Here is a 27,494-nt window from a genome sequence, read left to right on the forward strand (position 1 = left end):
TGGCATTTTAACAGCACATTTTTATTGCTTTTGAAGGTTTTCCTATAGCAGACATCCTATTGCACAGGTTGCATTTTGGCATTTTAGAAGGTTGCTGTTCCCGGTGAAGGTGAAGGAGCACAGGCTTTAGAAGGATAGGGCTCACTGCTAGCCCCACTGTGTGCACAATCTGATGAGGGATTGCATTTGGGGAGTACTTCTGACCCCCAAGAGATCCTTTTGAAATCCCGACCAATGGGGACCCATCTGTGGGAGCCTGAACAAGACGACTGAATCCTATTGGCCTAATTAGGGTAACTGCAGAGAGCTGGAAGCTGACACACAAAGCTAGCTGGAGTGACCCTGTTTGTCTTAAGAGCAAGAGAAATGGAGTTCCAAATGCGCAGATGAGGGGCACACAGTGGTTCACTGCATTCTGCAAGCTTAGTACACCCAGGAGACAGGCACCCACTGTGGAGAGCTGCATGCCTGGTCAAAGGCTTCTTGCAGTTTCTTGAGGGTCTCATCAACACCATTATGGACCAGCGAGAGGTCAAAGTAGTGAGCGTACTGGCTGCGGATGGCCTCGGAGTCCTTCTGCAGCTGCTGTAGGGCTTCTGTCTGCAGAGGAGAGAGAAAGCACCATGATGAAATAGGGCTTCCCAGCCGCCCTGGTAACAGGAGGGGCTGAATTTCCTGGTGCAGCAACCCAAGCCTTCTGAAGGTGAGAGCTGGGGCAAAGGAAACCACCAAACTGGTGGGGGTGGGGAGTCCGTATTAATGGACCCTTTCTGGGCACTGAAGCAGCGTGGGGAAAAAAGGCCTGGTTTAGGGCTTGAGAAAGCCCACTGCAAGAACTGAAGCCACAGCCATCCCTCATGTCTGAAGTTGGACGAGCTGTCAATCAATACGACTGCTATGGAGGTTGATTTGGTTATACCCATCAAAATTATACATGCGTACACTCTTGGACCCAGTCATCCTACATGTGGAAATATATTCTCCAGATTCCAACTGCAGTATTGTTTATGATAGGAAGTTTTGAAACAACTGAAATAAATACATTATGACATATCAAACCAATGAACCCGCTGCCATGCAGTCAATCCCGACTCATAGTGACCCATAGGACAGAATACAACTGCCCCACAGGGTTTCCAAGGAGTGGCTGGGGGATTCGAACTGCCGGCCTTTTGGTTAGCAGCCGAGCTCTTGACCACTGCACCACCAGGGCTCCATCTATAATGTTATATTGGCCTTTTATGAACAGGAAGTGCTCTACATACTGAGACGTTAAACGAAAACACAAGGTGTGGAAAAGGGGATGATCTGTATTTGTATAGTAAATGAATAAAGAACACTTGGAGGATACTGAACACACCTAGCAGTGGTTACCTAGTGGGTAGGGCTGGGTGTGGAGCAGGTTAAGAACTGGGTAGTGGGGGCCAAAGGGAAGAAGACTTGCAATGCATTCCTTTTCACTTGTTTGGAATGACTCACTGCAAACCTGGACCCCTTTCTCTCCTTCCTTCCCCTGCTGGTCCCACCCAAGCCCTCATCATACCAAACTGTCAGGATCTGCTTCACTGTCCACCTCTGAGCACCCCCAGAACAATGTGTTGAACTGATTCTGTCCCCATCACCTAGCATGGGCACTGCTGAATGAATAGAATGTACATGCCACCCTTTGGCTTCATGGCCTTGGAGAAAGGAGCCCGGCAGTAGCCAGGAGACTCATGGGAGATGTAATCACACATTAGAGCTAAGCCCCAGCCCCCACCTACTCTCCTTCCCACCTGAGTGCCCTGGTCAGTAGGTGCGATGAACACAATGAAAGGGGAAAGTTCTGCCGTCCGCACAATCTTCAGGGTCTGGAAAAAGAGGAAGGAAGCAAAGTATCTTAAGCAACTCAGAGCTCCCAGAAGATTCCCACAAGTTTTGCTTCTCAGCCCTCCCTTTCCCACCTCTTCTCTTTCCCACCACTTGCGTGGCCAAGCCCATCCACTCCTACCTTTTCATGCCTACTAACCTGGGGCTCAATGTCAAGAATGGCGATCTTGTCCTGCTTATGAATCTGATGCACTGTTTCAAATTTGGTACCAAACATATTGCCCTGGTAGCTGCCAAACTCCAAAAACTCATTGGCAGAGATATTCTTTGTCATCTCCTCAGTCGAGATGAAGTGGTAGTCCTTCCCATCTTCCTCACCCTTCTTGGGTGGCCGTGTCGTATCTGTGTACAAGAACCCAAATGCCCTGATGAACCTGGGTCCTTACCGTCCCTCAAACGCTTGGACCATGGTGTCTGTATTGAAAACTTGGCTGCCTCTGATGCAGTTTATTAGAGGGTTTATCCCATGGGATGCTAAAGATCTAATGATCAGAGGTGATGCATCCCAGGAAATCTGTCTTAAAATGCTCTTAAAAGCCACAGCATTTTCTATTACTCATATAGTTGTCCTGTAAGTAAACTAAGCTCCAGATATTGTAGCTTGAGAGAAACAATACTCCCAACTTGTCCTTCCTCTTTCCATCTTCCATTCAACATCTCCTTTGTCTTCTGTATCATCAACTTGTCTCTCTCAGTGGGCTCCTTCCCCTCAGTCTATAACCACACACGAGTCTCTTGCCATGTTATAAAACAACAACCTTCCTTTGACCCTAGCACTCCTCTCACTCCCTTCGTATTCAAGCTTCTTGTATGAGGATCCTGTATTGGTCATTTCTACTTCCCCCACTCACTCCTCAACCCAGGGCCATCTGCTTTCTGCTCCTGCTCTCAGTGGCCCATGAGTACAGTAGCAAAACAGAGAAGCAAAGAATCAAAAAATATGAATCTTATCAGGTTTTAGAATTCAGTTTTCTGCTTGAATTAGCAGTATCTCTCTGGGAATATATACAACTCTGCTCCACAAATTCACTTCTGGGAATGGAGGCATTATCTCATTTCCCACCTGATCACTGGCCCTATCCTTCTCTGTATCTACGACTGCTCCTGAGATTGTTTCCATCTTTCCTAAATACTGCTTTGGTTTATATGTTTCATGAAAATTAGAGGGAGAGCTAAGTAACTTATAGTACATCCATTCAATGCACTACAAAATAATTCTCAAAAATTAATTAGGCAGACAGTATCGGAACATGGAGAAATGTTTTAATAATGTATTACTTGCTTAATAGTTTTGAAATAGGATGAAAAAAACAACACTAGTTATTTTGTTAGTTGGAGAGATGATGGGTAAAAAATGCTTCCCTTTTTCATCTTTCCAACTTCTGTTTTTTAATAATCAAACATTTAAAGTAATAAAAAAAGACCACTGTGGTATCTCAGACTGAGCGGGTGCTAAATGTGATCAGATGTGCACAGAGCAGGGCCCCAGGAGCTACTTACACGGGGCAGGGTACACAAACTTCTCGGGATTCTGGCTGAGCAGGGCATTTTTAATGTGGCTGCGACCCACCCCACTGGCTCCTGTGAAGGGCGAGAAGAAAAGGGAGTGAGAGCAACCAGGCTGCTGTGATTCTCCAAAAACAAAGGTGGGAGTGGGAATGGGGCTGCCAAGTAGCTTCAAGCTTTGTTTTTCTTTACATGTGTGGGGGAACATATAACGCAGGCAGAGAAACATGGGCAGAAATGTGCTCTTTAACCAGCAATGTCGGGCTGACAAGAAATACCTATCAGCACCAGGGTCTTCCTCTTGAATGCGGGGAGTCGAACAACTTCTTCATAGGAAACAACATCCAACTGGTCAAAAACTAGAGAGAAAAGCAAAGCAATGTTCATTTCTCGTTCTGAGAGGATGCACAGCTAGTATGACTGAGACCCCTTTCTCTGTCTCTATGAGATATACCTAGCTCCTTCCAGGCCCGTTTCATCTGTCAGCTAGACCTTCAATTCCTTCTTCTCATCGAAAAGGCAGAAACTATTATGACGGAGGGATTCACTGAACACCATGCCCTGAACTCAAAACCCAGGAGCTGCTGGCAGTGGAAGCTCTAGAGAAGGCATTGTTGACCTCCAAGTATATCCCACTGTTTACCTTTAGAACCAGTAGAAAACCCAAACCCCTAGAACTCTGATTCCATCGAACCTTCAAATATAAATCTCCAGGGACACCTTTTGCCTAGCTGAGCAACTAATGCTATGCACGGTATATTTCGCCATGCAGAAGGTGTAATTGTCAACCTGGCCAGGGCTAATAGCTAAAAATGCTCAGAAACTATGGTTCATCAACAGCATATCATAAACATGGCAATGTGTAGTATACATTACCTAGAATTTTCAAATAAGAGGTTCATCCTAGTATTAGGCAAAAGTGGAAAAGCAGTTTGATTTCCACAGGCCATCCACTGTTTTTTTATTTCAGTAATCAAATTTTAAATTCCAAGAATGCTTTCTTGATCTCTGACTGCTACATTTCCGTGGGAGCCTGTTCTTGTCTTATGGATGCAAAATGCTCCCTAATCTTTCTGAGCATAATACTGTCTTTTCTTTAAAAAATCCAAAAACCAAATCCGTTGCCGCTGAGTTGATTCCAACTCATAGCGACCCAACAGGACAGAGCAGAACTGCCCCATAGGGTTTCTGAGGCTGTAGATCTTTAGGCAAGCAGACTGCCACATCTTTCTCCCATGGAGTGGCTGGTACGTTCGAACCGCCGACCTGTTGGTTAGCAGCCAGGCTTTTAACCACTGCCCCGCCAGGGCTCCGTCTTGACTCTAAGACACTATTAATTTTAACACACTTAGTTGCAGTTGTTTAGGGTTAAAAACACTATCACAGTAAATGCACCTATCAGCTGTAAGACACATTCTGATTTCAGGAATGGAAAACGGAATTTAGCATGAAAGAAATACGCCAAATAGAACTGTTTAAAAAGTCTTTGTCTGCTTCCCATATTAACTGTTTCCTCTGGCATCAGTTCCTCAAATGGAGCTCTTCTCAAATGCATGATGACTTTTGTTGTCTGTTTATGTTTATAAACTAGGCTAGATAGGCCAGCAACTGGAGCTGACTTCCTAGCACATGCAGATGATGACCCCAGGCTGTGGATTTGGTCATCGAGAGTTTCCCTTCAGAAGGAAGCTTGTCTTCTAGGTACGAAGGCTCTGTGCTGGTTAAAGCACTACAAACTGCCCTCGATATCACCCTGCTTCTCCTCACTGCAAACCCCCCACTACAGTAAGAGAGCAATTCTTAGTTTTATCCAGGGGGGCAGCAGCCACAGCCTGCTTTTTTGAGACCTGGAACTGGCACAGCTGTGTTACAATATTTGAACTGCCCTGCAAGCTGCTTCATGGCTCACACCCAGCCCATACTATCCCTGATTTGGGGGTCTTCCTTCATTTCAGCGGAATTTTGCAAAGAAACAAGGGAACTCTGTGACTTCGTCAGCCATCCTGAACCCAAACTCCAACTCTCTTGATGTTTGTGACATCACTTTCAGTTTTACTGTTTACTTCTTCTTGGTCATCCTCATGGATTTCCCTCCCGCCCCCCGTTACCCCTGATGTGTTGGTTTAGTTCTCGTGGACTCATATTTCATCTTTCTGACCTCACGTCTGTATCAGTGCCTCCAGCTTGGCAGCCCTTCCTGGTAAGTGTGGGGTTCAGGAAAAAGGGGATCATCCTACAGTCTGGCCAAAAAAAGAATAGGAAGGCTTGAATGTTTTTCAAAATTAAAAATTGGAGGAAAATTAGAGAACACAGGGGAAGGGTGGGAAGGGGGAGAGAATATGTACTTGCTGAATAGCACTGTATGTCAGACAAGATGCTAGGTGTTTAATACATATTTTTTTCTATTTAATGCTTATAAGACTAAGGGATAGGCATTATAATCTACATTTCACAGAGGTTAAGTGGCTTGTTCCCTCCACACATGACTTCTGCCTCTTGCAAAACTCTGCCTTCAGGCAGCTCCCAGTCTAGAAGAGGAGAGGGACAAGAAGCAAACCCACAAACATCCAACTGATCTTGTTCTTTGCTCACCGCTACCGGAGTGATGCAAATGAAAACCTGACCAAATCCATCTACTGTTGAAAACTCTTCAGAGACTATATTTTAAAATGAAAAACACTAAGGATAGATTAGGGAAAAAAATCAGTGCAATAATACCATCTAACTTCATTTTGTACTATGTACAATAAACCTTGCTTGAGGTGTACATGAATTCAAGCTGATTCTTCTTGGAAAGATAAATTTCTATAAACCGAGTCTCATTTTTATAGTCTTTTATTATTAAAACAAAATAAAAACATCTTTCTCTTTGCCATGGAATGTATTTGTAATCCAATTCACTGCCTAAGTGGCATTTTGGAACTGATAGTACTGAAGGAAGAGTTCCAAGCTGCACTGAAGGCATTGGTGAAAAACAAGGCTCCAGGAGTTGACAGAATACCAACTGAGATTTTTCAACAAACGGATGCAGTGCTGGAAGTGCTCACTCGTCTATGCCAAGACAACTACCTGGCCAACTGACTGGAAGAGATCCATATTTATGCCTATTCCCAAGAAAGGTGATCCAACTGAATGTGGAAATTATCAAACAATAATATCATTAATATCACACACAAGTAAAATTTTGCTGAAGATCATTCAAAAGCGGCTGTGATAGTACATTGACATGGAACTGCAGAAGTTCAAGCCGAATTCAGAAGAGGACATGGAATGAGGGATATCGTTGCTGATGTCAGATGGATCATGGCTGAAAGCAGAGAATACCAGAAAGATGTTTACCTGTGTTTGATTGACTATGCAAAGGCATTCGACTGTGTGGATCATAACAAATTATGGATAACACTGCGAAGAATAGGAATTCCAGAACACTTAATTCTGCTCAGGAGGAACTTGTACATAGATCAAGAGGCAGTCATTTGAACACAACAAGGGGATACTGCGTGGTTTAAAGTCAGGAAAGGTGTGCATCAGGGTTGTATCCTTTCACCATACTTAATCTGTATGCTGAGCAGATAATCCAAGAATCTGGACTCCACGAAGAAGAAAGGGGCATCAGGATTGGAGGAAGACTCATTAACAACCTGTGATATGCAGACGACACAACCTTGCTTACTGAAAGTGAAGAGGACTTGAAACACTTACTGATGAAGATCAAAGACTACAGCCTTCAGTATGGATTACACGTCAACATAAGGAAAACAAAAATCCTCACAAATGGGCCAATAAGCAACACCACGATAAATGCAGAAAAGACTGAAGTTGTCAAGGATTCCATTTTACTTGGATCCACAATCAACACCCATGGAAGCAGCAGTCCAGAAATCAAACGGCACATTGCATTGGGCAAATCTGTTGCAAAAGACCTCTTTAAAATGTTGAAAAGCAAAGGTGTCACCTTGAAGACTTAAGGTGCGCATGACCCAAGCCATGATGTTTTCAATTGCCTCATATGCATGCGAAAGCTGGACAATGAATAAGGAAGACTGAAGAAGAATGGATGCCTTTGAATTACAGTGTTGGTGAAGAATACTGAATATACTACGGACTGCCAGAAGAACGAACGAATCTGTCTTGGAAGAAGTATAGCCATAATGCTCCTTAGAAGCAAGGATGGCAAGACTACGTCTCACATACTTTGGACATGTTATCAGCAGGGACCAGTCCCTGGAGGAGGACATCACGCTTGGGGAAAGTAGAGAGTCAGTGAAAAAGAGGAAGACCCACAACAAGATGGACTGACACAGTGGCTGCGAGAATGGGCTCAAGCACAGCAACGATTGTGAGGATGGCGCAGGACCGGGCAGCATTTCACTCTGTTGTACACAGCGTTGCTAAGAGTCAGAATCCACGCGGCAGCACCTGACAACAAGTGGCATTTTATTTTATGGCAGGTTGTTCATAAATACATGTATTTTTTAAGTGTGAAACCCCTTTTTAACAACAAAATATCGTGGGTTTTCACATGATGGTAATTACACTTTTAGTGTCTTGACCAAAAGCTACTGTGAACACAGAAATGCTTTTAAATATACAGATTTTTCCATTTATTACAATAATATCTACATTTAAAAAATAACTTTGCAAGATGCTTGGTGTATGTATGAATTTGTGGAGCTCTTGCAATGCAGGTTGAAAACGGCTAATATATAGAATTACTGAAAAGAAGCTATCTTTTAGGGGATTTCCTCTTTAAAACAGAAGCATAAGGAACAAACTTTTTAATGTATTAAAATATGTAAATATATTTTGTTCAGAGTGCCAATGAATGCTTATTTTGAACAAAAAGCTTTGCTGCTATAAGTCTACACCTTGTCTTTCCATGTTTAGGAAGTCTACCTAGCCACATCTGTCTGTCTACCTGTCTATAATCTCTCCATAGAGAGAGAGAAAGCAAATGGGGCAAGAGGTTAACAGGTGGTAACTTTTCTATAAATTTAAAATTATTCAAAATAAGGACTTTTTAAAAACCTAAAAAAATATAATAAATGAAAATAAAACACTAGGGATGGCACTGAGGCCCCCAATGATCTGGCCTGAGTTCTCGCCCACGTCTCCTCTCCTGCCGTCGACACTCCAGCCACGTCTACTTCCTTGTTATGCGATTTGCTCCAACAGAATGGAGGCATTTAATAAGTGGTAGCTGAATGGTAGATTGGTATTCATGTTTTAATCCGAAATCTGTTTGAACCGATTTATAATTTTAATATATTGCACTTCCAACCACTGTAGGTAAAAAACAAATCCAAAACGAGCTCTCAGGAAAACACACTATTCTCTGGGGTTGCTCGAACCTGGCAGCTGGGTCGTGCTGATGGTGCTGACAAGCTGCTCCTGGCCTGAGCACAGGTTATCTGAGGGGCAAGGAGGATGCGCAGGTACGGGAAGATCACTAGCTTTTCTTCACATCTACTGGCATTGTTCCTTCCACTGACTACAGCGAGTGTGTGAAACTTTCTTTCTTGTTAAAGATGGACTTAATTAAAGAAAGACAATTATGAAAACAGACAATGTGAAGGAAAGAGAAGATGCCCAAACACAGGGAATCACACTGACAGAAGACCCAAAATACTCCACTAAGTACAAACCATAGACATAGCAGATCCTTGACATTCATGAACAATGCTTTCTGAGACTTTTGCAGTTTCCCAAATTCTCAACTACTACTGTAATATACAGCTTTTCCTCTAAAATGACATACACTAGAAAGTAAAGGCTTTCAGTAGATTAAAAGTCCCACTGAATACTGTACCCAAGGGTAGTATCACCCCTTGGCTGCGATTAAAGAGATTGGCAAATACACTAATGCATGCTGCCGGGAGCCTGGAGACTCAAGACACCCAGAAAGCGTACTTGAGCTGTGCTTTGCCAGATACTTGTCTTTGTACTTCTTCTTCTTCCCAAAGGGACTGCAACTTGGGGCTTCACTTGGAGCTGACTGAGCCACACTCGCCACTCGCCTAGTAGGAAAAAGACGACAGTAGTCAGAGGATCCTCAGTGACTGCGGCTCTGGGACCCCCACCCCCGCCCCCGCCTCAACTTTCCTTTGTACACTAAACATCTAGGATTGATCACCTGTGAAACCACATTCAGTCTCCCACAGGGTCTCCAAACACTAAGTCAAATGAGGTTTTCTCTGCTACTGACTGCTATGAAAACAGAAAAGGGTCCGCCATTAGCTTCTCTTTGCAGCATGCCCAGTAGATGACGATGAGAGCTGTGCAGTAAAGGATTAACCTGACCCAAAGAAGGGTTTGGCCCTTGTTCCTGGGAAGTGACCTCGAAGCCCTCAGAATATCCTGCCTGGTAAGAGTTTTTGTTTACCTGGGGCCTTGGTCCACCCCAGAGAGTCTACACCAACAATGGGATTTATGGTGGGGCATGGCGGATAGTCTATGTTAGTAACGTAAGCAACTGTCCATACAGCTACACTGGAAAAGGACAAGCAGAAGCTCTCCTGGACTCTGCCCACGGCCTCTTCCCTCTGCTGATTTTAGTCTGTGCACAGGAATGCTTTTCCTTGTCTACTGCATCAGCTTCTTAGCACACAGACATACAAACTAATCTCTCCCGTTTTAAAAAACACAAAACCAAAACACCACTTCTTGACACTGCTTTGCTAATACATCCTTTCTCCCCTCCCTTTAGAGAAAAACCTCAAAAGGGCTGTCTGTACTCCCCTATCTCTTGAACCTGCCCCAGGCTGGCTTCTGCCCACCCACCACTAAGTGGCTCGAGTTCCTGGGGCCCTCCGTGTTGAAAAACCTACTGGTCCCTGCTCTAGCCTCCTTGGATGGCCCCTCAGTGGCCTCCAAGCAGCTGGGTGCTCACAGCCCCAATATCGTGGGTTCTCCAGATGCTGGGTCTCCAAGGCCTCCTCTTTCTCTCTCTCCCTCTGTTTCCTGTGTGTGTGTCTGTCTGTCTGTCTGTGTATTTCTGTCTCACACCCCTCTCTGTGATTCTCTCTCTCAGGTACCCTTCTCAGACTGTCGTCTGTCCATCTCTGTCTGTCTATTTCTCTCTGTGTCTCTCTCTGTGTGTGTCTCTGTGTGTCTCTCAGCTCCTCCATCAGATCCTCTCTCCACCTACCCTCTCTCTGTTTCTCTGACCTCAGGATACTAAGGACCAGATGCTAAGGAAATGCTATACAAGCTCCTTTATCTGGAACTCACCGCTGACCCACTTATGCCCATTATGTCAGGGAAGCCAGGTAGAGAAACAGAAGCCACCCACAAGATCACACAATTTTGAAGGTAAGCGATTATTTGTGGCAGGCACGTGCTCCCTCCACTTGCAGATCCCGCCCATATAAAAGCGGCTCACCATTCTTGCAGCTCAGGGGAAGGGATCAATCCCGCTGACTCCTTGGAGGAGCCTTCTACCCGCCCTTGCCACCAGTTGCTATCATCCTTGTTGATGATCTGGACGATGTCTCCAGTCACGAACTTCAGTCCTGCCTCCTTGCAAGGGATCAGATTGTCCTTTTTGGGATCATAGTCAAATTGCGCTCTCATAAACATCTGAAAAAGAAGGCCAAGGTGAACTGCAGATGGTCCTGCTGCAAATAAATAGGGTCAGGATCAAAAGACAAATCATTTCCTCTAATTTTCTCAGAGTCTCATTCTCCAGAATTAGTTGCAAACTTGAAATACTCTCAGCAGGCACCAACTTGGTCTTGGCAAGCAAAAGCTCAAAAGCACTGGGGTCCCCCATCAGCCATGGGCTCCACCTGAATGCAATCAAGAAATGAGTCCAGATGAGGATGATGATGGGTCAGGGCCTAAGCGGTTCTTCATGCCCACCAAGTCTCAGAGGAAGACTATGGGAGATGTGGGTGGAATCATCATCCAAGAGCAGGCCACCCCTAATTGTGCTGCATTTCATGAGCTGCTACAGGCCGCTAGCATGTTAAACCTGAGAGAGCCTTCCTAGAGGGCAGTTTGGCAACATGAATACACCAAACATCTCCAAACACTAATTTCCCCTGGCCCCGCATTCTACTTCAAGGCATTTATCTGACATAAGTAAAAACAGTTGTCAAAAGAGATATATTGTTAAGTATGTTACAGTTTTTAAGACTGAAATATTGAAAACAACCTCATCTTCCAAGAATGGGGAACTGGTTAAGTTATGGATATCTGATCAGTCAATCTGCTCATAGAATGTGACACTACGACGGCTAGGAGCTTGAAAGTTTACCAACAATGACCGGAAATCACACTTGAGGTCAACGTAAAACTTTAAGTATATTGTATTTTTACATTCCCATATACCTATGACCTTACTGACTTAAAGGATTATCAATCAATACTCACCATAAATAATTTAAAAAGCCTCAAAGAATATGGACAAGTAGAACACCACGATCAAAAACTTAACCTATCTGGGGTGGAAAGGAGGAGTGTGCTGTCGCAGTACAGGGAGAGCAGTTCGGGTCACATAACAATGTATGGATAAAGTTTGGTATGGGAGATTAACTTGACTTGTAAACTTTCACTTAAAGCACAATAAAAAAAAAAAAAGAAAAAGAAAGAACCAGGAAAAAAAAAAAAAAAAAAAACAAAACCTAATGGCTAAGTACTGCACACTTGCAGGATACACTTTTTTCTTTCAACCACACATGCAACATTTACCAAATCCAACAAACTTCAAAGGATCGGAACCATACCGTTTGTTCTCTGACAACACTACAATTCAGCGTTAGGGTGCTTTAGGCAGTGCTCAGAAGGCAATTCCCAACAACCCAAGATTCCAACCCAAAGGGAGAAATAAGTGAAACAGAAAATAAATTTAGAGTTGAGGATTAAGTCAAAACTGGTTCTTTGCAAAGGTTCATGAAATTAGGAAGCCCTTAGGAAGGCTGAGGAGCCCTGACGGTGCAGTGGCTAAGAGCCTGCCTGCTAACCAAAAGGTCAGCAGTTCGAATCCACCAGCCACTCGTTGGAAACCCTACTAGGGTCCTATAGGGTCGCTGTAGTTGGAATTGACTGGATGGCAACGGGTTTTTCGTTGGTTTGTTTTAGCAGGGCTGATTAGGAAAATAGAGAAAATACAATTTACTAGCGGAGACCAGGAGAGATCCTAGAGATATTAAAACAGACCATAAGAGGATACTATAAATAATTTCGCACCAATACATTTGACAAATTCCTTGAAAAATGCAACTTACCAAACTGGCACAACAAGAAATTGAAAATATGTATCCATTATTTATTGAAAACCCGCCCTCAAAAAACACACAGACACATACACACCACGCCCTGGTGGCTTCCCTGGTAAATGTTTCCAAACATTATTCCGTATTTGAATAAGGCTAATCTTCCATAAACACTTACAGATTATCAAAGAAGGGATGGTGCTTCCCAACTCAGCAACAGAGATATAAAAATCCTAAACAAAAACATCAGTAAATCAAATGCAATTTATAAAAAGGATAATAAATCACAGCCAAATGGCATCTAGTCTAGCAATGCAAGAAGATGTAATATCTAAAGATCAATGATTTCACCACATCAACAGAAGAATGCAAAAATCATATGATCTTCTTAATAGATGCAGAGCAAGCATTTCATAAAATCCAAAACCCATTCCTGATTAAAATTCTTAGCAAATGTAGAATACAAGGGAGCTCCTTTCATCTGGTGAAGAATATCTACCAAAAACCTATAGCCAACACCATACTTCAAGGTAAAATATTAAAAGCTTTCCCTTTAAGACTGAGAACTAGCCAAGGATGTCTGCTATCACCACTTCTACTGTAATCCTGTGAGGATGTCAGTTCTCCTCATATTGATCTACAGGTTTAACGTGGGGCTAAACAGTCCAATGAAACACAATACGTGATTTCTGACAAAGGTGATACAGCAGGACAACAGGGGAGTTGTTTCAATAACTGATGCTGAGTTAACTGATATCCGCGTGGAAACACTGGATGCTTGACCCCTTACCTTCCTCCATACACAACGACCCACTGCAGATGGGATGTAGAGCCAAATGTGAGGAAATAAAACAGAAAAAACCGAAACACAGAGTATCTTCTGGAACTTGTGGTAAGTGAAATTTTTTAAAACAAGACATAAAAAGTGCTAATCACAAAAGGAAAAAGGTGGTAGACAGGATTTCATTAAAATGAACAGTTTCTATTCATTATTAAGAAAATAAAAAGGCAAGCCACAGAGTAAGACAACCTATGACAAAGGATGCTTATCCAGAATGTGTAAAGAACTTTGACAAATACATCAGTTATAAAAAAGACCTTGAACAGGTACTTTACAGAAGAGGATATCCAAATGGAAACTGCATATATAAAAAGCTTACCCTCATAAGTCATCGGAGAAATGCAAATTAGATCACGCGATTAAAAACCACTACACACCTACCAGGAATCCTGGCAGTGCAGTGGTTAAGTGCTTGGCTTCAAACCCACCAGCAGCTCCACGGAAGAAAAGACCTGGCAATCTGCCCCCGTAAAGATTACAGCCTAGGAAACCCTATGAAGCAGTTCTAGTCTGTCCTGCAGAGTTGTATGATTCAAAATCCACTCGATGGCACAGAACAACTTTGGAAAACTGTCTGGCAGAATCACACCCTACGACCCAGCAATTCCAATTCCAGGTGTACGTTGTTGTTTGTTCAATTACGACTCATAGAGACCCCATGGGTTACAGAGTAAAACTGCTCCATAGGGTTTTCTTGGCTGTAATCTTAGCAGAAGCAGCTTAGCAGGCCTTTTCTTCTGTGGTGCCGCTGGGTGGGTTTGAACCACAATCTTTAGGTTAGCAGTCAAGTGCAAACCATTTGTGCCACCTAGGGACCTTTCCAGGTATATACCCGGCAGAAATGCATAATACGTGCACCAGAAGACATACACAGAAGGCTCACAGGAGCATTACTTGTAAGAGCAAAACAGCTGGAAACCCGAAAGTCCACTATCAACAGAATGGATGAATAAATTGTGGTGTGTTCACACAATGAATGAATGAGAATCATCCGTTGCTACATGCAACATGGATAAATCTCACAAAAATAATACTGAGTGAAAGAAATGAGACACAAGAATTTCTTCCAGGTGTTCTTCAGTTACATGGGTATGTTCACTTTGCAAAAAACCCATCTAATTTTATACTTATGAGTTGAGCACTTCGTTGTACACAGTCTCATACAAAAACATTAATGAAAAAAGCTTACTTAAAAAGAAAATTGTACCATCACACTACAAGTAACCTGGGATTGAAACTTCAGAGTTATGTTTTCAAAACCCCTTCTCCTTCCACATTGATCTGCCAAGGTTCTGTCTGGTCTATTTCTGAGCTGCCCGTTTCTCTTGTGTAACCTCCGTCTTCCAGCACACTGATCTGTACAGGGTAGACCCTCAATGAATTTTGAGTAAGTGTTCAAAAGTCTCTCTCTTTTCTTTCTTTCTTTATTTTGGCAAGATTCATCACTGGACTTTCTTAATATTGTTGTTAAAAATTTTTGCCAATTTGCTCGGTAAAAACTGGTATCTCCGACACATTTTAATTTGCACTTCTTTGACGACTGGTAAGATGGAATATTTGTTCATATGGCCAATGACCATTTATATTTTTCCTTCTGTGAATGGTCTCTTCCTTCGCTTTGCCCATCTGTGGTGTCACACACCTCAAAGAAAGTGGAATGAGCTGTTGTTTTCCCCTTTCATTTTCCATTTAAGAAATGTCTAGGGGGAATAAATAAGGACTAAAATGTGGAAGCCAGAAACCAATGCTATACACATATTGTCCCACTTTCTCACATCTGATATTTGTTTGGGAGTACAGAGAGCACCAGGCAAGGAATAATGGGACCCTGACTCATGCTGTTAAAGTTCTTCTATTGTGAATATTTAGAACTTAAAGTTAGACTCACATCTCTTTCAATCAAATCTCAAAGAACCACAATATAACACTGGTCCTGAATCCAGCCATCATCACAACTGGCACGAAGCCACAGCGCCACCTACCTGTAGTGCAGGAAGCCGGTTTTGCTGGTTAGGAATTACTTTTAATGAGATCATTCCTTTGGTTTCTTTCTATTTAAAAAAAAAAAAAACGGGAGAGGGGACAAAATTGTTAGAACACTAACTTGGATGACTCTGGATTTCGTAAGGTCATTTTCTGCCTTCTAAAAGCCCCAGATTTTTTTCAAAACAGCCACCTTTACATTTTGAAATTCTGTAGGACCGCCCCCCTTCACTCGGAAAGTGACATGTGCCTCCACAAACCAGCGTAACAACATAAACACATACAAAGTAAAAGCAAGAAAAAGCTAATTATCTTCCCTCCTTCCCACACTCAGCCCCAAAAAGTACCCAGAAGGATCTAAAATGAAGTCTGGCATGAATACATCCACATCTTTCTCCACGACAAGAACAGCATTTGCAAATATGTACATATTTACACACACACACACACACGTACCCGTGCATACACATATATGTAATTTTTTGTTTTTTAAACAAAAATGGAATTAGACCACATCCATTACTCTGTAACATTGAGTCGATTCCAACTCATGGTGGCAGTGTTGTTGTTCGGTGCCCTCTGAGTCGGTTCTGACTCACAGCGACCCTCTGCACCACAGAACCAAACACTGCCCGGTCCTGGGCCATCCTCACAAAGGTTGCTATGTTTGAGCCCATTGTTGCAGCCATTGTGTCAGTCCATCTCTTTGAGGGTCTTCCTCTCTTTTCACTGACCCTCTACTTTACCAAGCATGATGTCCTTCTCCAGGGACTGGTCCCTCCTCCACTTTCTTGTATTTTTATGTGTTTTTCTATTTTTATGATGATTGTATTTTTGTTGTTGAGAATATACACAGCAAAACATACACCAATTCAACAGTTTCTGCATGTAGACAATTCAGTGACAATGATTATATTCTTTGAGTTGTGCAACATTCTCACCCTCCTTTTCTGAGTTGTTCCTCCCCCATTAACATAAACTCACTGCCCCCTAAGGTACCTATATAATCTTTCGAGTTGCTGTTGTCAGTTTGATCCCATATAGATAGTATGATGGTGTAATTATATAGAAATAGATGGCTAGGTAGTATTTATATATGTATTTGCATATTTACATACAAGCTAGCTGGAGGATGTGAGGGAACCAATTCCTTACTTTGAAACTGGTAAATAAAGAGAAAGAATGAAGCACTTCTCCTGCGTTTCCTACATGAACTGTACCACTGGGTAACCAGACGGTAAATTAGGGGAAAGTTTCTTTGTAGAAGTAGTCTAACTAATAAATGAGGAAGAGATGCTAGAATTAGAATATTGCTATTTTGCAGTTTCTAATGCCACAGGAAGCAACAAAAGAAGATGGAAAGAATACACAGAGTCCCTGTACCAAAAAGAACTGGTCGATATTCAACATTTTCCAGAGGTAGCACATGATCAGGAACCGATGGTACTGAAGGAAGAAGTCCAAGCTGCACTGAAGGCACTGGCGAAAAACAAGGCTCCAGGAATTGACGGAATACCAACTGAGATGTTGCAACAAACAGATGCAGCACTGGGAGTGCTCACTAGTCTATGCCAAGAAATTGGGAAGACAGCTACTTGGCCAACCCACTGAAAGAATTTCATATTTGTGCCCACTCCAAAGACAGCTGATTCAACCAAATGTGGAAATTAGTGAACAATATCATTAATATCACACACAAGTAAAATTCTGCTGAAGATAATTAAAAAATGGTTGCAGCAGTATATCAACAGGGAACTGCCAGAAATACAAGCCAGATTCTGAATAGGAGGTAGAACAAGGGATATCATTACTGAAGTCTCAATGATCTTGGTTGAAAGTAGAGGATACCAGAAAGATGTTCACCTGTGTTTTATTGATGCAAAGGCAGTCAACTGTGTGGATCATAACAAATTATGGATAACATTGTGAAGAGCGGGAATCCCAGAACACTTAATTGTGCTCATGTGGAACCTGTACTTAGACCAAGAGGCAGTCATTTGAAAAGAAAAGAGAATACTGCATGGTTTAAAATCAGGAAAGATATGCGTCAGGGTTGTATCCTTTCACCATACTTATTCATTCTGTATGCTCAGCAAATAATCCAAGAAGCTGGACTATATGATGAAGAACGCAGCATCAAGATTGGGGGGAGACTCATTAACAACCTGGGGTGTGCAGATGGCACAACCTTGTCTGCTGAAAGTGAAGAGGATTTGAAGCACTTACTAATGAAGATCAAAGACCACAGCCTTCAGTATGGATTACACTTCAACATAAAGAAAACCAAACTCCTCACAACTGGGCCAAAAAGTAACATCATGATAAACGGAGAAAAGATTGAAGTTGTCAAGGATTTCATTTAACTTGGATCCACAATCAACACCCATGGAAGCAGCGGTCAAGAAATCAAAAGACGCACTGCACTGGGCAAATCAGCTGCAAAAGACCTCTTGAAAGTGTTGAAAAGCAAAGTGTCACCTCGAAGACTAAGGTGAATCTGACCCAAGCCGTGGTGTTTCTAATCATCTCATATGCATGCAACAGCTGGACAATGAATAAGACCAAAGAAGAATTGATGCCTTTGAATTATGATGTTGATGAAGAATATTGCATATACCATGGACTGCAAGAAGAAGGAACAAATCTGTCTTGGAAGAAGTACAGCCAGAATGCTCCTTAGAAGCAAGGATGCCAAGACTATCTGTCACATACTCTGGACATGTTGTCAGGAGGGATCAGTCCCTGGAGAAGGACATCATGCTTGGTAAGTAGAGGGTCAGGGAAAAAGAGGAAGACCCTCAATGAGACAGGTTGACACAGTGGCTGCAACAACGGGCTCAACCATAACAATGATTGTGAGGATGGCGTAGGACCAGGCAGCATTTCGTTCTATTGTACATAGGGTTGCTATGGCTCGGAACCAACTTGATGGCACCTAACAACAATAACAACAGAATAAAGTGGAGCTCAGATTCAGCGCCGTTACAAAAGACTGGGGTCTTCTAACGCCCCGTCTGATGTTCTTTCCATTACACCAGATTGATGCTCTGAGTTATTTGCCCTGTTTTAGAAGTTTACTAAATGAGAGAAGAGAATTATCATCTCTGTCACAGAACAAAGATTAGCAGTGATAAAACCCCCTAAATAAGGTACAAATACTTTCATAGAAAAATAAGGTACATTGACACCAATATGGACCAACGCTTCATGAAGACGAGAAGATCTTTATCCAACATAGAAAATACCTACCATTGCCTTCTGTAGCTGATCAACTGAGTGATTAGTCACATTTGTACCATTGATTTCTAGGATCTCATCCCCCACGTGAAGTGAGCCTGCCACGAAATGAAAAATCAATCCACAAAAGAATAAAAGATCAAACAAGTGCTGTCAATATAACTTGAGATACCATAGAAAAGAAACAATCCAGAGCGCTGTATTAAGTAGATTGTGAGAAATACTCCAGATTGCAAACATTCAACCATGAGAGTTGGGAATATCCTTTGGAGTCCCTCAAGTAATGTATCAGGGCAAGCACTTGACGGTTGAAGACCATCTCATTGTTCTTGACCTCTGTACTCCAACAACAGACAATAAGCACCTCATCCTCAAAGTCTCCGCAGACTCTAGGAGACTAGACACACCTACACATACTAAAAAGAACAACAAAGCAAGGTATTTATCATTCACCAGGAAGTTCAAGTTTTCTTTGTCGTTTAGATAACACACATTCTACCAAATAGTAAAGTCAATCAAATGTTTAGATCCCATGTGAAGAGTGGTTACCAATATCTGTGCTACCCTGGCTACAAAGAATGTCTTAACTAAACACAAAGGGGTAGGAGGTAGCGGGGTAGGAAAACTACCTCTTTTTGAGCGGCCGTGACCACAACACTGGAAAAGTTCTAGGCAGGGCTCAGAGCAAGGTATAAATCAGGGGGGCAAATATCGGCTATTGTCAACTCCTAAAAACATGCTGTATTTTATTAGTTTGCTCTCTCACCACCCCCCACTTACTAAATGATGCATTTGAAAATTGATGGCAACGTAACATTAAGGAAATACAGTAATTACATATGATTATTTGTTTAGTGTCTATTTTCTCTGTTAAACTGTTAGCTTAAGGAAGGCAGAGGTGGTCTCTTTTATTCACTGCTATATAGTCAAAGTCTAACGCAACGGGTGGCATGTAGTCATTGGTCAAATGTTAACTAACTGGGCAACTCTCAGTATAAGCAGGTGTATGAGAATGCTCAGAGAGAAAGAGAGTAGCACTGAACAGTTCATACTGGGATCTTACGATGCAATTCTTCTCGGGAGCTAGCTGTTAAAATCCCTTGGCACACATACAAAAATGCTGCCAGTTTTGAAGAATATAAGCTTCATATCGCACACCACTGAACAGGGAGTAAATGATTAATCTCTGAATAAAGCACAGCCTAGGACCCCCTGCAGAGTACCTTGTCTATGAATCATGCCTCCATGAAGGATTCTGGCCACCGTACAGGACTGTTTTTCATTCAGCTTCAGAGTGATTCCCTGTAATAAAGGCAATGGTACAGCAAGCTTATTATCTTTCAAACAACTTAAGGTGATTTCTCAGGAAAAATATTTTCCACCTATACCTGGGACAGTCCTCAATTAGCATAGGCATGAGGCCTGGTTTAAAAAGAAGAGGCTTGAGATGGGGATGAAGAGACACAAAGAGCTGACTGCCTGCCTCGCTCCGTGAGCAGCCTTCTCTGTTTTCTCTGGTGGCCTGTGACAATATGACAACAGATTTACCATGGGCTCCTCTGTGACCTTCTCAAACTGTATGAGTCGCACTTTCCGCACTTCCTGCCCTTTGGCAGGGCTCCCTGGGGCAGCAGACCCGTTGGTGTACATGTCCTCAGTCACAGCATTCAACTGGCGTGACACAGCCTGTCAAGTCAAAACAACAGAGCAATGGATGAAATACAAAGGAAAGGCTCCCACTTGGTCCCTCATCTGCAATGCTAAAATCCATAAAGCTCTGTAAACAAACCAACGGGTATTTCAAAAGTTTGGCATCCAATGGTCTTTCTTTCTTTTTTCATTTACTATCTTTTAAAATTTTATTTTGTTCTTGTTGCGAATACACAGCAAAACATACACCAATTCACCAGTTTCTTCATGTACAATTTGGTGACACTGATTGCATTCTCTGAGTTGTGCAACCATTCTCACCCTCCTTCTCTGAGTTGTTCCTCCCTCATTAACATAAACTCACTGCCCCCTAAGTTTCCTATCTATTCTTTCGAGTTGTTGTCAATTTGATCCCATTTAGTTCTTAAAAGAGCAGAATGTCCAAGGCAGACATTTTTTGCTACTTAAGCTAAACTATTTGGTTTAAGATGACTGCGGGTTATTTCTGGTGTAAAAGATTGTCTCAGAGCCATAGTTTCAGGGGTTCATCTACCCTCCATGGCTCCAGAAAGTCTAGAATCCATAAGAATTTCAAATTCTGTTCTGCATTTTCCCCCTTTTGATCAGGATTCTGCTATGGAATCTTTGTTCAAAATGTTCAGTAATGGTAGCCGGGCACTATCTAGTTCTTCTGGTCTCATGGCAAAGGAGGCAGTTGTTCCTGGAGGCAGTTAGCCACACATTCCATATCCTCCTCCTATTCCTGATGCTCCTTCTTCCTCTGTTGCTCCAGATGAATAGAGACCAATTGTTGTGCCTTGGATGGCTGCTAGCAAGCTTTTAAGACCCCAGGCACTACACAATGAACTAGGAGGTAGAACAGAAGCATTAAACATGTTATTAGGCCAATTAACTGGGATGTCCCATGAAACTATGTCCCTAAACCTACAAACCAAGTACCATGAGGTTTCTGGTTGTACATAAGCAGCCTCAGCTGCTACTCTTTTTTTTTTTTTTTTTGTCATCGTAACTATATCTATCACACAACTTTTGCCAATTCAACTTTTTACAGGTGTACAACTTACTGACAGCAATTAAAATAATCAGCTGTGCAACCCTACCCTTAATCAATATGATGTTTCTATCACCATTACCCACCCCACCCCCAATTTCCGCCTGCCTTCTGCCACTGGTAACCACTAATATACTTTGTTCTCTATACATTTGTTTTTTCTTGTCTTTTTATGTAAGTGATGTCATACAATATTTGTCCTTTTGTGATTATTTCACTCAGCATGTCTTCAGCTCCAACCGTGTTGTAGCATGTATCAAGGCTTCGTTTCTCCTCCTGGCTGAGTAGTATTCCACTGTGCGTATGCACCACGTTTTGTTTATTCATTCATCTGTGGATGGGCATTTAGGTTGGGTCCACCTTTTTGGCTGTTGTGAAGAGTGCCGCGTGTACATTGGTGTACATGTTGAGTCTCTGCTTTGTTGTAGGCCTTTTTGTTTCTGTGTATGGTGACTTTTCTGAACCAATTTTGTAAAATCTGTATTCTTTGTCGCATGTGGCCACTGAAGTCCATTCTATTAGCTTAATGGTCAGCTGGAGGTTTGGCAGAGATTAGGGTTTTTTTCCCCTTGATTAAGCACTTGCCTGGTTGCTGTAAACTTTTGATTAGCTTCTAGTGTTTCAATAAACTTGATCTGGACAGCAAAAAGAGGAAGACTCTCAACAAGATGCACTGACAAGTGGCTGCAAGTATGGGCTCAAACATAGCAACGATTGTGAGGATGGTGCAAGACTGAGCAGTGTTTTGTTCTGTTGTACACAGGGTCGCTATGAATCAGAACTTACTTAACAGCACCTAACAACAACACACATACATACACTCACACACGCATATATACATGCACACGCATACACACACACACACACATATATGTATATGTATAGACACACACATTCGTGAGCAGTGCCCAATGGCCTATTCAGGGGCCTGAAGGAAAAGGACTGGAAGATCAGAGACAAGGAGGTCTGGGGTTGAGGCTTTTGGATACAATAAAATTTTCATTTGAATGTACTGCATCCTTTCTAAGAGGTCAGTCAGAACTCTGATAAGATGGTGAGTTCTCAAATGAGGGAAGTACTGAGAAATAAAAAGTGCCTTACACTGCAACTACACTGTCAAAAAACTCACATGACTCCGAGTCACAGGGCAGTGCTATTATAACCAAATTGTGTAAGACAGGGCTGTGTTTATAAAACTGACTTCTGATACCTGGGAGCACAGAACTTCACATAAGTGCAAGATACTCCACAGCAGATAATTCAATAATACAGTTAATACCGCATCAGCGTGAGGACATTCTGGGCAGGCAGTCACCACGCAATCCTTAAAAGGATGGGGAAGCTCTTTATGTTCTGATGTTAAATAATCTTGAAGATACATCGTTAAGTGAAAAAAGGAAACAAAGTAAGGAAGAATATGCTATCATTAGCATACACAGTAAAAAAGTGGATACATTCGTATTTGTTTGTAAAGGCATAAACTAGCTCTGGAAGGAGACATAGGAAACCGAAAAAAACAGTGGTTGCTTCTAGGGAGGGGAATTAAGGGGCTAGTGGATGGGGTGAGAAGAAATTTTTCTCTCTGTATATGCATTTATACCTTTCAAATTATGTCTCCTCAACTCTAAAATGGGGATAATAACAGAATGTACTTTACATGCTGGCTGCTGTTATTCAGATCCTGCACAGCATCTGTAGGGAGTACCAGGATACATTAAAATTCTACAGAAACTGCCTATGATTCATAAATGCTCTGCAAAGTCCAGTGCTTTCTATGCTGGCAAGACGGAATTTTCCTAAGTGACAGTGATTCCAGTTCAAGTTGGCTGACTAAGTACCTCTGTGTCTCTCATCTCCCCCGTTTAAATGAGAGCAAAGGAGGGGGAGACAGAAATGCACAAAAAAAGAAAACATCAGCGAGTCATCAGAGGATGAGAGATTTCTATAACTTTCTGGAAGACAGGCAGAGCTGAGAAAGCTCAAGCCTAGAAAGGGCACAGTGGCCACAGCTGAGAAAGCAGTTCGCTCCTTGGCAAATTCTTCCTCTGTGTCTATAGGTGAGTTCTAAAAAAGTGAAAATCAGTCAATGGTTTTTATATTATTAGAGGTGGCGGACACTTTTGGCTGCCTTCCCAAAAGCCTTATCCCCCTTCTCACTTACTTGCAGATCCCTCATATTCTTTGCAGCTTGGCATGGCCATGTGCCACAGCCCTGGCCAGTGAGACACAGATGTCTACTGGGAAGTCCTGGGACAGATGCCACTGACCTGGCCCTTCTTCCTGCCTTGTATCTATAGTGCATGGGACAATACATGGAGAAATAAATATAGTATTTAAAGTTTCAAGGGTAACAACAAAGCAGAAGGTGTAAACTGATAGCCCATGCATCTTTTTCGTCTGGACCATGTGTTTGTTTGTTTGTTTTGTAAAATCAGGAGATTCCAACTTGTCCTTAAAATCACAGTAGATCTGGCACAGCTGAGCCTGTGTCCTAACGTGGCTATGGAAGGCCAGGGCTGAGGAATGGCTGCCTTGCAGATGGGGTCATGCTCTCCAGGTCGCCCAAACAATCACTTGTATGGAGACTGAGTGTCAGCTGCCAAGTCCCACTGCACCTGGGTGTTATTTTGATTACACACAAGGCTTAACGCACCTGGTCCATGTAGGTTACACTAAATGTGCCTCTGGACAACCTGACTTTTTAAAAATCACGATGGAAAGGCACAGGCCCTAGAATTGCTAAAACAGTTTTGAAAAAGAAAAATAAAGTGGGAAGAATCAGTCTATCCAGTTTCAAGACTTGTTATATAGCAAAAGGCAATCAAGATTGTTTGGCATAGACACATAGATCAATGGAACAAATAAGCCCAACTGATTTTTGACAAAGGTGCAAAAGCAATTCAGTGAACTCAAAGTGGATCACGGTCGTCAATGTAAGATATAAAACTATACAACTTTTAGGAGAAGAGTAGAAATTCTTCAGGATCTAGGGCCTGACACCAAAAGAATCATCCATAAAAGAAAAAGAAAAAAAAACAATAAATCAGACTCCAGAAAAATTAAAAACTTTTGCTCTGTAAAAGCCCAGTTAAAAGGACGAAAAGACAAGCTACACACTGGGAAAAATTTTGCAAACCACATATCCAACAAAGGACTAGCACCTAAAATATATAAAGAATTCTCAAAACTCAGCACTGAAAAAAAACACAAAACACTCCAATTAGAAAATGGGCAAAAGATATGAACGCACATTTCACCAAAGAAGGTATACAGAAGGCAAATAAGCACATAAAAAGATGTTTGACATCATTAAACATCGGGGAAATGCAAATTAAAACCATGATGAGACATCACTACACACCTATTAGAACTGCAAAAATAAAAAATAGTGGTAATACTAAATGCTGGCAAGTATGCAGAGAAACTAGGTCTCTCATACATTGCTGGTGAGAATGTAAAGTGGTCCAGCCCACTCTGGAAAACCATTTGGCAGTTTCTTAAAAAAACTAGACAAGCAACCATCATACAACCAGCAACTGGGTATTTACCTAGAGAAATGGAAACTTACGTTCATTCGAAAACCTATACGTAAATGTTCATAGCAACTTTATTCATCATAACCCAAAACTGGAAACGGCCCAAATGCCCTTCACCAGGTAAATGGCTGAACAAACTGTGGTACCGTGGAATCCTACTCAGCAATAAAAAGGAAAAAATTATTGATATACACAACAACCTGGATGAATCTCTAGAGAATCACGCTGAGTGAAAAAAGCCAATCTCGAGATTATATACTGTATCATTCCTTTTTTGTAGCATTCTTAAAATGACAAAATTATAGAGATGGAAAACAGATTTGTGGCTGCCTGCGTCAGGGATGGTAGGGTGAGGGGGTGAGTGTCACGAGAAAGGGGCAGCACCAGGGAGGTCTTCTGCGGTAACGGAATGGTTCTGTGTCATGACTGCAGTGGTGATTACATGAATGTATGCATGGGATAAAAGTGCACAGAACTACACACATACCAATGTGACTCATCTCCAACTTTTCATATCATACTATTACTGCCCTCCTAGTCTATGGATTTGAGCTTATTACATACAATGACTAACAAAATGGCTGGCATGTAGTGTTTGTTTGCAACCCAAAAACCGTAACTACAAGAGAGCCTGGTACCAGAGAATGGGTACAGATAACTGGCCTTTGAGAAACATGCAGTATACAGGATTGGTTTTAAGGCAATGAGACTCCAAATCATATTCTGGGATGGGGCAGTAAGAGTGACCGAACAGTTCTTTAAATTATTGCCTTCGGTGACCTGGGACCGTGTGGTTGAAACTCTGAGAGACATTCTGAACCGTTGTATGTTTTTACCACGTGCATGGTTTGTTGACTGAATGTACAGAAGGAAGACCACTGATTGGATGATTGCTGTAAAAGAACGATGAGCTCAAATAAATTTCTGGCCTCAAGCACGAAATAAAATTCAGGACTTTCCTTGACCCTGCCTGAAGAATCTCTTACTCTTAGTAATTGTGTTGCTGAAAAAGCTGAAATGCAAACTCAGAAATTCTGTGGGTTTATCAGCAACTATATTTACCAGAACATATAAATGGTAATTGCACTGATTCACCTGTATTTCCAGACTTGGTGGCCACCCTACATAACGTTCTAAGGAATGAAAGATTAGAAAGTCTTAGTCCACAGAATACAAAACGACCTTTGAAAGAGGGCAGAAATCTCCATATAATATTATCATGGGTTCCCAGTGTACCTTGAACAGGAAGATAAACTGGCACTCTTACCTCATATTCTTCGTATTCAGCTTTATTACCAAGATTGCTTTTAACATGTCAGCCTTTAAATTAAGGACTCAGCAAAGCTAGCCAGAGGCAGAACAAATTCCAGCCACAAAAGTTCAAGAGTTGCTATCCCAAACGCTGGTCTTTTCAAATGTGCTTATCCATCGAGACATACCCTTCACGATGACTAAGAGTCACTATCATACTCACCCAGAAGTTGCAAATGATAACTAAGAAAAACTGAAACTCCCAACGTGGCAACTGAAGAATCCATTCACAACAGGAAGGTTTCCAAAAGCAAAGTGCAACTTCTCCACCACAAACTTGTCCCCATGCACCCTGTCGTCCTGAAACACATTCCACCCTGCCTACTAAGCCCTCCCCGGTGTCTCTCTTCAGTGAAGCTTCCCTGCCCCCTCCCCTTAGAGCAAACTCTTTCAACTAGCCCCCATCTCTCCTCACTACAGATATGTCATGGTTTGAATTATGTCCCGCAAAAAATGTGTGTATCCATTTGGCTGGGCCATGATTCCCAGAATTGTGTGGTCATCCTCCATTCTGTGATTGTAATTTTACGTTAAAGTGGATTAGGGTGGGATTGTATAACACCCTTACTAAGGTCACAGCCCTGATCCAATGTGACGGGAGTTCCTCTAGGGTGTGGCCTGCACCACCTTTTATCTTACAAGAGATAAAAGGAAAGGGAAGAGAGCAGAATGGGGGGACCTCATACCACCAAGAAAGCAGAGCATGTCCTTTGGACCCAGGGTCCCTGCGTGGAGAAGCTCCTAGTCCGAGGGAACATCAATGAGAAACCCGACAGAGAGAGAAAGCCTTCCCCTGGAGCTGACACCCTGAATTTGGACTTTTAGCCTACTTTAACTGTGAGGAAATAAACTTCTCTTTGTTAAAGCCACCCATTTGCGGTATTTCTGTTAGAGCAGCACTAGATAAGTAAGATATATCATAGAAACAAGGATATGCAAGCATACACTTACATGTGATATCTGTGAGTGTATGTCTGTACACATACACACACAGACACACACACTAACTTATTAACGCAATCGCACCCCTGGAGTCCCACCCCGCTGTCAGAGACTGCATTAAGTGAAGGGGATCCCAAGATAGTTAAGTCCTGGTCTTTTCCTCTCAGCAGCTCACTAGCATGGTTGGTGCTGCAAGGGATGCATAGATGGGATGCTGTGGGGTCCAGGGAGTCGGAAAAAAGCAGCCTGAAGGACCTCTGCCCCCAGTCAAGTTGAAGATCATCGTAGACTGTAAGCACCAGAGGATACAGACCATGGTTGTCTGCTTTCTT

The 27,494-nt window shown here is 42.3% G+C and overlaps 1 protein-coding gene across 3 annotated transcripts; it reads right to left on the reverse strand.

Annotated features, from left to right (window-relative positions):
- On the reverse strand, window positions 1-27,494 carry MPP1 (MAGUK p55 scaffold protein 1). 3 transcript variants are annotated; one of them, XM_023725640.1, is made up of 12 exons: window positions 27,476-27,494; window positions 20,200-20,337; window positions 19,875-19,953; window positions 18,664-18,749; window positions 15,414-15,482; window positions 10,757-10,953; window positions 9,286-9,392; window positions 3,654-3,734; window positions 3,370-3,450; window positions 2,009-2,211; window positions 1,776-1,850; window positions 1-600 (listed from the first exon to the last, which is right to left on the reverse strand). In XM_023725640.1, the coding sequence occupies exons 1-12, from the start codon at window positions 27,476-27,478 to the stop codon at window positions 424-426; spliced, it is 1,296 nt and encodes a 431-aa protein (XP_023581408.1). In that variant the 5' UTR covers window positions 27,479-27,494; the 3' UTR covers window positions 1-423. The 3 variants fall into 3 exon arrangements, with proteins under 3 accessions (XP_023581408.1, XP_004390929.1, XP_023581407.1); XM_004390872.2 differs by lacking the exon at window positions 27,476-27,494 and adding an exon at window positions 26,177-26,563; XM_023725639.1 differs by lacking the exon at window positions 27,476-27,494 and adding an exon at window positions 23,535-24,100.

The sequence above is a fragment of the Trichechus manatus genome, unplaced genomic scaffold (assembly GCF_000243295.1).
Source record: "Trichechus manatus latirostris isolate Lorelei unplaced genomic scaffold, TriManLat1.0 scaffold00340, whole genome shotgun sequence".
In the NCBI taxonomy this organism is placed as follows: domain Eukaryota; kingdom Metazoa; phylum Chordata; class Mammalia; order Sirenia; family Trichechidae; genus Trichechus; species Trichechus manatus.

What these genes read in the sequence shown, in the direction of transcription:
- MPP1 (XM_023725639.1), bottom strand. Translation starts at nt 23,687, where the DNA reads ATGTATTGTCCCATGCACTATAGATACAAGGCAGGAAGAAGGGCCAGG. An exon ending in ACCGGCTTCCTGCACTACAG is followed by an intron (nt 10,954 to 15,413) that starts GTAGGTGGCGCT and finishes CTTCTTTTTCAG; the next exon opens with ATGTTTATGAGAGCGCAATT. An exon ending in GAAGACCCTGGTGCTGATAG is followed by an intron (nt 3,451 to 3,653) that starts GTATTTCTTGTC and finishes CGCCCTTCACAG; the next exon opens with GAGCCAGTGGGGTGGGTCGC.